The sequence below is a fragment of the Rhodamnia argentea genome, chromosome 4, assembly GCF_020921035.1.
Source record: "Rhodamnia argentea isolate NSW1041297 chromosome 4, ASM2092103v1, whole genome shotgun sequence".
NCBI lineage: Eukaryota > Viridiplantae > Streptophyta > Magnoliopsida > Myrtales > Myrtaceae > Rhodamnia > Rhodamnia argentea.
Window position 1 is genome coordinate 13,161,729 of NC_063153.1, and position 12,634 is coordinate 13,174,362.

At 37.3% G+C, this 12,634-nt stretch overlaps 2 protein-coding genes across 3 annotated transcripts in view; both read right to left on the reverse strand.

Moving 5' to 3' along the window:
• The window catches only part of LOC115746690, a 39,407-nt gene extending 32,074 nt beyond the window's left edge, over positions 1 to 7,333 (reverse strand). Inside the window, exons 1-2 of the mRNA XM_048277793.1 lie at positions 6,827 to 7,333; positions 6,130 to 6,207 (exon numbers count right to left, since the gene is read on the reverse strand). Of these exons, the coding sequence (XP_048133750.1) occupies positions 6,130 to 6,178 (49 nt within the window). The 5' untranslated portion in view covers positions 6,179 to 6,207; positions 6,827 to 7,333. The remainder of the gene's footprint in view (positions 1 to 6,129; positions 6,208 to 6,826) is intronic.
• On the reverse strand, positions 1,181 to 4,428 carry LOC115746692. 2 transcript variants are annotated; one of them, XM_048277808.1, is made up of 4 exons: positions 3,578 to 4,428; positions 3,431 to 3,487; positions 2,231 to 2,661; positions 1,181 to 2,136 (listed from the first exon to the last, which is right to left on the reverse strand). In XM_048277808.1, the coding sequence occupies exons 1-4, from the start codon at positions 4,146 to 4,148 to the stop codon at positions 2,110 to 2,112; spliced, it is 1,086 nt and encodes a 361-aa protein (XP_048133765.1). In that variant the 5' UTR covers positions 4,149 to 4,428; the 3' UTR covers positions 1,181 to 2,109. The 2 variants fall into 2 exon arrangements, with proteins under 2 accessions (XP_048133765.1, XP_030538432.2); XM_030682572.2 differs by having other exon boundaries at positions 1,181 to 2,140.
• Positions 7,334 to 12,634: the final 5,301 nt, after the last annotated feature.

Here is a 12,634-nt window from a genome sequence, read left to right on the forward strand (position 1 = left end):
ACTTCCATGATTTTTGCTGAGCCATTATTCAACATGAACTCTGGACGGTTGCAAGCATCGCTAGATAGAGTGGAAGTAATTTTAAGCTATCCAGATACTGTTTAGTGGACATTGCCATTGGTGAAGAGATGGTATGCTTATTGGTTTGCTCCTTTGCACTGAATTGGAGTGAGAACTACTAGCTGATGTGCGCAGGATGATGGTTTGACATGAAAACTTTGAACATGGCCAAGCAAAAGATTGTTTGGCTTTTGAGCGTTCATGTTGGCCTCAGAAGTTGCTTTTTCTCGGGTACTGGGGTATAACATGGGTTTTATTCACACACACGTGTGATATGTTGTCAACTGGCATTATTTATCGTGCCTTCGAAATGATTTATTCTTTACTATTTAGTTACATGATTAAGCAAATTTTGGGGTTTTGCATACAGATCGGAGATGGTAATGGCTTGACGATCTAAATAAGCTTTTTAAAGGATAATCATATTTAATTGCAGCATAAACCGTTCACCTTAATTTCGTATTCAGCGGAGAAGCAGGAATTTGGAGAGGATGACGAGGCTCATTTGGTGCAGTGGTGAATGACTTTTGAAGCTTTCGAACTTCATCAATTTTGTTTGAGAAAGTTGATGTAATTGAGTGAATATTGTAGTGGTAAAGTACATGCAATCCGTCTCATCAGTTGTTTTTTTCTTTTCATTTTTCACGTCCATTCCATTTCTCTACATTTACTAAACTATGAGAAAGTGGAAACAATACCGTCAATGAGATCGATTTCATGCCAAGGCAGACGATTTGGAAAGGGGATTAGGCAACGTCTTGTCGCATCCTATCAAGCGATGCCCATGTGCCTTTCATACACAACTTATGGTCGTGCAATTGAGCAATCACTTCTCTGCTTTAGAAAATGTCGTACAATTGCTGGGTGAGGGAGTGCGAAGGGTCGGGCACAAAATGGGCCGCGGTGGGGAAGAAGCGGAGCATGAGGATCGTGAGAGTGCGGGAAGAATCGATTGCCAACACAGTTAAGATCGTGGAGCTCAAAGCCAGAGAGTTGGATGAGAGGACGAGGTGCAAGTAAGGACAGGGTTGAAGACTGATTTTGCAGCCCTTGCTTCTATTAAACGGGGAACTTTAGTTTTGCTCGGCTCGCTACATCAGAAGTTCCTTGTGACAAGGTGTACAAGTGAAGCGGACATTAACCATTAGTATAAGTATGGCTGATGTTACACTTCAAGTCTTTAATGTGAGTAAACACCATGATAGTCGCATTACACACGCTAACAAATGCAAACGGATACGTAATCACACATGTCCTTGTCCAATAATAGCAGAGATCATTTCCAAATCTTCATGGGTCTCCTTATCCAATAATAGCATGTATCATTGCGAAAGCTTCTTGGGTCGGTAGAGAGGAGGCCAATAGGTGGATTCGACCATCTCAAAGCACAAGGGAAGCTGTAGGATTACGAACAGTAGGACAGGTAAGGCAGCCAGCAAAGTAATTGGGATATAAATCCACTTCAGTCGTTCCCTCAAGACGATTGTAAGGGCAGAGCCGAACGCCATCAGCATAAAGGCCAAAGAGAGGAAGAGAAAAGTGAGTCCCAGTAGCATTTTCCTTGGTAGCGAGCGGAGGAAATCGTCGATTGCATAGCGTGAAGTTATGATAGCCAAGAACATCAAAGTGGCGGTGACAGAGGAGAAGAGAGCGAGGGCGTCTGCAATTGCGAATACAATGAATGAACCCCTCTGCAAAAAGATCGGGATCCCCGTACTGTTGTCATAGCCTCCAGGTACGGTAAAAGCCGCAGTGAAAACTACCGTAATGATGAGAGTCGCGACTAGGCTACAAGATGATGACATGTCTTTCATCCATTGTCTGGCTTCTTTGAGCAAATCTTGGCGTTGTGCAACAAAAACTTCCCAATATGTTTTCCCTGTCCTTTTTTTTGTTTCCTTCAATTTCAGGCTCTTAAAAGAAGGATCGCTGCAATCTTCATTCAGTACCTTCAGAAGAATAAAGGTCGTTTATCAATGTAAATGTAAATTGAAGAGCAGAAAAGGATGGGAAACAAATAAGGTCAACCAACCTCAAATTTCATTGTTTTTAAAGAAGGATGGCTCCTATCTTCCACTACCTTAAAAAAAATAAAAATAAAGGACGCCTGTTAATGTAGTTGTAAATTGAAGAACAGAAAAAGGGTGGCAGACAAATAAGGTCAACGGACCTTAAACCATTGAAGTTCCCTTTGTGTCAAAAAAGCTGGTCCAGCAGCATCCGCCGGCATACCTCTTGGTGACCATTCTACTACTGCCTCCATCAGCTCGCATCTCGTCTTCTTATCTTCAGTCAAACATGGAGTTATGTTGTATGCGTTTACTAGTCTAAACAGCTCGACATGACGTCCCTTCACAATTTCCTTTATTAGTTCTTTTGTGAAATTCTTTTCCCACATCAACTCGGGAAAATATATAAGACATAACTCAACAAATTCAGAGATTCCGCGAGATGCAGCGTCAAGAACAATGCTTGAAGTCAATAAAAACTCAAGTGTTTTGGGAGCTTCCATTTTCATCTTCTCGGAAAGAGCTAGATGTCCAAATGCAAAAGACCATTGATGCGTCAACTTCGTATCTACGATCCTTTTGATGATAGGTGCTGCACGAAACATTAGACAAGTAATTTTCCCAAAAAGAGTTCTTTTTTTTATTTTTTGGTATGAAATGAGAAGGTTCAACAACAGATCGATAGATATACCTTCGATTGAGTATTTTTTCATATTCCCCCAAAGGATGTAATATCATTTAGACTTTGAATTGAATTGAATCTAATCAAATCATATCATAATACACGAATAAACAGCCGTTCCAAATTAATATCTATGTTCTCAAGGGATGTACTGAAAATATCAATTTACACTTTAAATTTAGAGACTCTACCCATGAATGACATAAGGTCCTTTTTCTGTAGATACCATGGCAGTGTCCTATAACTATTTTGTGGCAAGATTGAAGAGTGATATCGTGAACGCATTGCTACCACCACGAAGGGGGGAGAAGAATCATGTCAACAAATTAGGAATTGATGACGAACAAAAAAAAAAGATAATGAAATGAAAATTGCACATATAATGAAATTTGATAATGCTTGAATATGTTAGAAAACAGGATCAATCAACCTCTATGACCTGCAGTCCAAATCTAAAGTTCTCAATATTTCTACATGACAATTTGACATTGAATAAGACTTCTCGACCTACCCTACAAATATTATATTTAAATATTAATTATTGACTTACCTCAAGTGTTAGATAATAATTGTACACATAAATATAGTCCTTGTGCCTCAATTTGTTTGTCAATTGGAGCTCTGAATTATATGCTTTTTGTCATGTCGATCCATCAATTGAGTAGGTTGCCAGAAATACCTCGATCCATGGCTTTGGAGGTTGCAAATGATGTGTGGATCAAGAATTGAGGGATACCTAAAAATGGTAACATATAAAGTGAATCTCATGGGGATAGAGTTGCTTAAATTGTACATATCCAACAAAAGAAGTGTCAGAAGTACCTACATTTGGAGATAGACTTTTCCCAAAAACTGAGTGTGGCTCTACTGTGGAAGTAAGACATCATAGACACCAAATATCCCAATTGTTTATCAAGTTCTGTTTCCCCGTTTGTTGGTGACTGGCGGCGTGTCCAAGCTAAATAGCAGGCTATGTCTTTTGAGACACAAACAAAAAGGTTAAGTCTAAGTAAAGAGTCAAGGAAATGAGACAAGACGAGCGACTGTGAAATCCTACCCAAATGGCCAGCCATAACAAGGCTGCACAAATCAGAGGTGGATGCACGGACCTGGATGGTACGCCTGGCCAGATACCATATAACCTCCTTTTGCGCGGGAGCCCAAGAAATAGCCATTGATAAGGCAAGGGCTACGCTTTCAGCTTTAATATCAATTTTGTCTACCAGTGCCTTTACCATCCTCATTCTTCCTCCCCGAGCAGCATTGCAGAGGGCCCTCTCCAAAATATCATTGTTTTTATTTAGATCCACGGACTTGACCAGCTTCTCGACTAATTGATCTTGTGCGGAAACAACCGCAACATCAAGCACAGTAACAGGTTGACCTTCTACGGTCATAACTCCAGCCGTTATTGCTTTGCTACCTTCACGCAAGATCTCACTAACACGTTTCCAATGACTTCTCAGCGTAGCACTAAACAATTCTCGACATTCTTCATTGACCTCCACCGTTGGCCTGGCTGCCAAAATTGCACATTAAAAGTCCTTAGGCTTTTGTTTAGTTCAAGTGTAACAACTGCACCTACTCAAAGTTCTAATGAAATATAGATGCAAGGCAAGGCCGGTCGTTTACTTAACTTGCCTTTTTCCTAGGAACAGTTTGTTTGCTCTATGACAGTAAAAAGAGCTGTGCTCCAAAAAAAAAAAGTTTTTTTTCGGGCTCTCTCAATTATAATTCAAGATATTGTTCAGATTTTAAAAATTATCAAAAGGTATATTTGAAGTTATATCTCAGCATTGTAAGCTTCAAATTTAAAATATTGTGGACTAAAAAAATGTAAAAAATGCATGAAACACAACATTTATGATAAACGAGAAATAGAAATTCAAAGGGACAAACCTCTAGTTTCTGATTGGCCCGCTATCCCCCAGTAGTGTTCATAAAGGTCTTGTCCAAGACGGTCTAGGAAAACTTCATCAGCTGTTGTGCCTTCTAAACCTCCTTCTTTGTCTGCCCCTTTGTTGCCCAAAAGAGAAATGAACATAATAACCTTAGATTAAACTTTATATGCTTTAGATCGTCCATACATGACTAGCATGAGGCTCATTCATTGCATGGAATGTTCCGTATTGTACTTGTTTTTTGTCGGAGTTCCGTATTATACTTGGATGGTAAAATTTTAAGTAAAAAGAAAATTGACATTAAACTAAACATAGATCATGAGTTTTCTCAAGATAGGTATTGTATCTAAACTAGTTTTGTGGGACCTTCTCACTTTCATATCTTTGACGATGTGCTTTTTTTTTTTTGTGAGTTTTTACTTGTTAGCTTCTATCTTATCTGCGATATGATTAATAAATTATGAGCGTGTTCTTTTACTCTTTGGAAGTAAAAAGGTATTTTTTGGGCTTTCTCTATCATAATTCATGGTTTTATTCAGACATTAAAAATTATGAAAACATTACATTCATACTTATATGTCAATATTGAAAAATTACCAAAAAAGTCTCAAACCTATGACAATTGTGCAATTTCAATCCCAATTTTTTTTTTTTTTTGCCAAGTCGGTACTAAACGTTTTGCATTTGTGCCAATTCATTTCATCCGAACAAATTTAGCCAGCCGGCACTCACGTGAAAGTTGGTTGGCGATGATGGGGACGTCGTCGGCGAGGCAGATATTTTTTAAATGATATTTTAATATTTTCAAATTATTTTTTTTTCTTTTTTTTTATTCTTCTTTTGTTCTTCTTTTTCTTCTTCCTCCTCCAACCGGTCGCCGGATCGGCGAATAGCTAGAGGAGAGGGCCCGCAAGGGCAAGGCCGAGGCCGAGGCTAAGCCTTGCCGTGGCTAGTTGAGCTTGACCTCGCCCATCACCGGCAAGGCAAGGTCTCACCCTCACCGGCCTCTCCTCCGGTCGATTGTCGATCCGGCAACCGGCTAGAGGAGGAAGAAGAAGAAATAAATAATTAAAAAAAGAAAACGAAAGAAAAGAAAAAAGGAAAAAATAAATTAAAATAAAAAATGAAAATAATTTAAGTATTATTAAAAAGTGCCACGTCAGCGCCTTCAACCCCACATCGGTGCCGTCCGGAGTTCACGTCGGCGCTAGTTAGCCAAAGTTGGCCAAACAGACTAAATTATTACAAATGCAAAAGATTTAGGCCTGAATTGACACAAATACAAAGGTTCGGGACTAATTAGAAAAAAAGACAATAGGACTCAAGTGGAACAATTATAATAGGTTTAGGAGTTTTTTGGTAATTTCCCAATCGGTATTTGCATGTTGTGAAATCTGAAATGTTTGAATTAAAATATAATCAAAACACATGAAACACGATATTGATGAAAGACGGAAAATTATAACCAGTGACAAACCTTCAGTTGTTCCAAGACAGTCTTGAGAAGAAGCTTTAACAGTTTCCATGCCTTCTAAACTCACGTCTGCAGGAACCTCTTTATCACCAAAAACGGAAATCAACATAAAAACGTTAGATTTATCTCAAATTGTGTCTCATTACTTATAAATTTGTTTTATTGGCAAAGAATTTACCAAAAAAAAAAAAAACGTAAAAACGTTAGAAAAATTAATGACACTTTGAAGCCTTGGATCCTCAATACATGACTAGCGTCAGGCTCATTCGTTGCACGGAATATTCTGTATATAAATTTAGATGGTAAACTTTTACACAAAAAATAAATTAACGTTATACCTAATCGAGATCATGAATTTTTCAAGATGGACATTGTATCAAGAATTAGTTTCGTATCTTGGACCATGTGTTTTTCTAAGTGAGTTTTTGTTTCTCGTTGTCATTGGTCATATCCGCGATATCATTCATAAAATTACGAGCCCTTCTTTAACTCTTGGATATAATAAGTATTTCTTTGTGAGCTTTCTCAACTTATAATTCAAAATTTTATTCAGATTTTAAAAATTATGAAAAGGGTATATTCATACTGATGTCAGCATATGTATGCTGTCAAATTTAAACTATCTCGAATAAGATAAACTCAAGATGCATGAAACACAAGATTTATGAAAAACGAAAATTAAAAGTTCAAAGTGACAAACCTTCAGTTAGTTCGAGACTGTCCTGGGAAGCTTTGTTAGTAGTTGTGCCCTCTGAACTCACGTCTACATGAACCTCTTTGTCACCGAAAGGTAAACGTACATAAATAACCTTAGAAAAATTAATTACACTTTGTATGTTTCAGATAATGTATAAATGACTAGTATCAGGCTCCTTCAATTCATGGAATTTTCTGTAGTGAATTGACTAGTTCAAGGATCAAGTGCTCAAATGATTAGGCTCATGTGGTCCCTTAACGATAAATAATCACTTAATATGCTATGGTGTTGGCAGCTGATTTTCCAGCAAAGCAATTTGATCAAGAGCAGAGGGCAAAACAGTTGGATCATCGGCAACAATTAGAAGGGAATTAGTGGAGCCAAGTCGAACAAAATTAGGAGATATTGACATTGAGCAGTGCATTTTTCTGTTCTCGGGAACAGATCATTGGCCAGGGAATAGATTTGAATCAGAAATAAAAAATAGAAAAAAAAATCTACTTCTCTGTTCGAGGAAACATAATTAAAAAAAATCATTTCTACTTAGAAAGAATTCCTAGGAGCAGAATTATTACCAAGCAGGCCCTTGTTAAGCAAGCAGCAAATAAAGAAATAAGCAACTTTTAATGCATTATTTGTCCATTTGCTTATACCACTTCGAAATTGACACAGAGAAAGCGAAACTTTCCCAATTTTTCCATCGCCTTGTGGGATCAAATCAGATCAACCAAGGAAAGAGCGGAACATACCTGGCAATGGTTTCACGAAGGAACCGCCTGGGGTAGAGGGTGCCATTTGGGCCCGTGGGCCTGGAACCGGCCCGTTGACCGGGCCCACGGTTCCGGGCCGGTTCGGAACCATGAAAGAAAAAAAAATAAAAAAATAAAGGCGGGGCCCGGGGGCGGAGAGCCGTTGGGCTCTCTGCCCCGGGCCAGCCACTGCCCCCTCCCCCCCCTTTGGGCCATTGCCAACGTGCAACGGGAAAAAAAAATTAAAAATAATTATTGCATATAAATACATATGCTCCCCCTTTCATTTTTGTCACAAATTCTCTGAACAATCTCTCGAATTCTCTCTGAAATCCTCAAATCGCTCAAATTCTCCCAATTCTCTCAATCCCGACTCAATTCTCTCAATCGGATTTCCGATCAATTCTCTCAAAAATGGCAAGTGGAAGCAGAAATGCTGACAAGGGCAAGATGACTATGGGAGATTCCGAGTATCCCATTCCCGAATATGATCCTCGTGAGTATGCAAGTTGGGAAGACGACGACGATAATATCAACTATGTCCCGATTCCGAACGTCGAGCACATCCCAACACAAGAAAGTCTTCATCCTCCCACTGGTGTCGAAGAAACGTCAACGGCAAATGAGCCGGAACGGAAGGGCCGAGATAATACATCCGACTTGTGGCTACACTTCGACAAGGTACGTGATGAAGGCGAAGGTAAGTATAATATAAAATGTAAATATTGTTCGCAAACATATAAATTTACGAAAGGAGACGGGTACGGAACATTCCGTCGGCATTTGACGAAAAAACATCCAACGCAAGCGGGGATCGACAATACGCAACAACAAATTTCCGGGTACGCCACTTCTAATCCTCATCCTATATTTCGTTTCACTGAAGCACTTTATAAACAAACATTAGGTGAATATGTTGCCCTTGATCATGCTCCGTTTAATACTGGTGAAAATTTTAATATGAAATATTTGATAAATACTGCGTTGGTTCCATAGCGCCAACTATTCCAAAAAATACTCTTAAATGCGAAGTTTTTCATCTTTATAAAAAAAGGAAAAAAATCTTTAGCAAATTTTTTTGCGGAATTCAATGGACGTGTGCATATAGGTAGCGATATTTGGAGTGATCCTTGGCAAATTCATTCTTATATGGGTGTCACGTGTCATTAGATAGGTGACGATTGGACGATTCAACAAAGACTTATTGCATTCCGAGTTTTTTATGAAAGTCATTCGGCTCATAATATTTATAGAATAATTAGGCAAGTTTTATAAGAATATAATTTAATAAATAAAGTATTTTCAATTGGTTTTGATAATGCCGCCGCAAATACCGCTTCTATTCCCGAATTAGAAAATATTTGCAAACCCACTTTTGGCGAACAATTTTTTCACATTAGATGTGCTTGTCATGTTTTAAATTTATGTGTACAAGATGGTTTACGAACTCTTGACACTTCTCTCGCCCCAATAAAGAGTGCAATTAAATTTTTATGGAGTCGTCCCCATTGTATGAAATCATGGGGAAAATTTTGTAAACAAAATGGGAGAAGGGCAAGAAGATTTCCAAAAGATATTCCGACTCATTGGAATTCTACGTACGAGTTGCTTCGGCAAACTTTTGAATATAAAAATTTATTATGTATGTTTATTTCACAAAATATTTCCGAAATTACTTTACTTCCTCAACATTGGGACGTTTGCAAGAAAATTTTAGATATTTTGAAAATTTTTAATGATGCTACTAAGACTTTATCTGGTATTTATTATCCTACAACGCATTTATTTTTAATAGAGTGTGTTAATATTGGTAGTGTTTTTAGTGAATATGAAAATGATACCGAATTAGGTCGAACTATTTTAGTAATGCGAGAAAAATGATTGCATTATTATTTGCAAATTCCTCTTGTCTATTTAGTTGGTATTGTTTTTGATTCACGTATTAAATTAGACGGTTTACAAGATTATTTGAATGTGTATTATCATGATTGTTTACATTTGGAAGATTCAATAGATATTTCAAATATACTAGGAGATGTTAAAGAATCTATAGTAGCATTATATGGAGAATTTTGTAGTAGATATGGTTTAAGTGATTCTGGATCTTTACAATCTACTGCCTCACGTAGCGAAGGTGGTAGTTCACTTAGTAGAGGGTATAATATGCTTAAGAGTAGGTAAAAAAAAATAAAAGGGGCAACGGGTAGTATTTCTGAATTAGAAAAATATTTAACCACTCAATTTGAGTTTCGTGATGCAGAACATAGTACTGATTTCGAAATCCTGAAGTGGTGAAAGAGTCACCAAATCGATTATCCAGTTCTCGCCCTCATCGCTCGTCGGATATTAGCAACCCCTTCTTCAACGGTTGCAGTTGAACAAACATTTAGTGCTAAAGGATTAATTTTGGACTCTCGCCGTTCAAGATTAAACCCGGACTCTGTAGAAGCTCAAGCTTGTGTCGGCGATTGGACGGAGGCGAAATATCGACACTAAGAGTTAGATCGTGAACACGAATTTTTTAGCGATGATGTTGGAGATACCACCGCCACGGGTATCACAACGGGTAGCGACGATTGATGATGAGGTAAGTTGGGGTTCTCAAAGGTAAAAGAATTACATGTGCTTTGATTCTTCTATCCCCAAGAAGATATGTAGGCGCTTAATGATAATTCATTAAGTTCAAGCCCATTCCTCCTCTCTTTTTTTCCCCATATTTTATTATAATGTACAATTTAATTGTATTTTATAATTTATAATTTATTATGTTTATTTTATTATTTATTATTTTAAAAATTAATATTAAAAAAGGAATCGGAATGAACCACCGGTTCCGAACCGGAACCAGCCCGGAACCGGAAGTATACACGGCCGGTTCCGGTTCCACCTTTTCGTGGAACCGGAACCGGCGGTTCCACCGAACCGGCCGTGTCTAGCCTGGGGTATCCATGGCTTCTAAAGCAGAGAAGTTTTGTTTACGTGGTTGAGGTCGAAGTTGTATTCTGTTCTCGGGATCTTCTCTTTTTATACACCCACTTGTGGATGGAGCCAAAGTTCTAGCCGTTGATGACGTATCATTTCCTTTTCCTAAATGACGTCTTCATTTACAATTTTTATGACATCATCAATTTTATGGAGATGCCTTTTTATTTAAAAAAGTACAAATTTGGGAAATGTACTAGAAAAAGATACAAGGGTTAACACATAATTAGTTTTTCTTTTCTTTTCTTCCACCATTCCCTGCTTTGGAAACAACATATTTCAATGGATTTTTCTTCAATGCACCGGGCATCTAAATATGTTGTGTTGTCGTTGTTTATATATATATATATATATATATATATATATATATATATATATATATATAAGACTCCTTATGTAATGTAAAAAGGGCTTTTGCAAAACTGTTTAGGTAATATATATCCTCTATTTCAAAGATGATCGGGGTCACGAATGGGTAATATATAGCATTGGTCTTGAACCCGGGCTGCATCACTTTCTCTGGTGTCAAAGGAAGGCTCGCATTCGTTGTATGGTCATGGTAACGATGAATCTATTGGTCCATTGGAAGTAAAAGCACCAATATCGCAGAGAAAATGAAAATGAGTTTACTTTATTAAATAGATGTATTTATTATAACAATGATTATTTACTTAAACTACTTGTAAAATTTCAAAAGAGTTGATAATATACTAATTCATTTGAACTTACTTAATTCTAAATGTCGTTATTAACGAGTAAACCGGTAATCAAGTTCTTGTTTACGCTTTTTTCACCAAAATCACTTGAAATTTGAAATTTACCTATAGTTACAGGACTCTACCAACTACAAGGAATTTTTCAAAATTTCCATTGCCTGGACCCTGCGGTCCTCCTTGCCACCATGAAAAATGGGGAGGAAAATAGAGAAGCTATGCCTATCAGTTATCATCATCTCCTCAGGCAAGGAGGAGAGAATCTCTTGCCACTTGTCGAGTGCTGATAGGTTTAGGACCACACCAATAATTATCTCACCAGGATATGTGACCCCGCATCCTGTGCGCATGAGTCACATATCGTCGGATCATATTTCGGTTTTCCTAAGTTCACGTGGGCATGTCCGGTGTGAGAAATAAGGGTCTACGAAGTATTCGCCAACTCCAACAAAGATGATTTCTTCCTACTTCAAAGGGCTTTTATATCATTACCAATTCAAAAAAACTTCCGGACATAATTTGAGTTTGAATCGCGCAGATATCTCCTTCTCATAAAGATATATCTTGACATCTTTAATTTTACCTAATAAGATTAGAACATTGTCATCCTTAATCAATAAAAGTTTTATATACATTCAGCTTTATGTGGGTATTCTCAAAAGCTTAATATCACAATTTCTTCTAAAAAAAAATCAACTGGAAATGGAATTATGTTATCTTTGAAAGAGCAAGGGGGAGGATAAAAGTTCAGATGGAAAGTTAATTGATGAAATTAGGCCTTACTTAAAAATAGAGACGGAGCGTCTTCGTGTGCATCGTGAGACACAAACATGTCTGAGAATGTGCAATTATTGTGCATGAAATTATTGAATACCTTATCTTCTCGAATTGGACACATGTTAAGTGAGGATGTCCTTTGAATGACACTTTTTTGGCCAAGAATGCTGCTAATGTTCCTCACCCGAAGGATGACGCATTCTTGCCAAATTGGGACCAGAAAGTCCTTTTCCTTTCGTGTCTTGGCTTTGGAATCATGTCGACAAGATTTTTTGTTTTGTCAAATCCCAAACCGGGTATGTGTTAAAAAAATTCAAATTACATCTGAAGGTTGTATTGAAAAATGTGCGGTTTAAAAAATATTTTTTGAAAAAAATTGTTTATATCATTATAAAAATTTAATCAAGGGAATATATTTTTATCATCGTTAACTATATATGCCTAAATATTTTCATAAGTAATGAAAATTTTTCATTTATTTATTTTTGTAAGCGAAATAGATGATTATTTTTCAAAAAGTATATTTTAAATTACTCATTTTTCGTTAAACGAACACACCTAATTAATACATCCCCATCCTTCAATGAGAG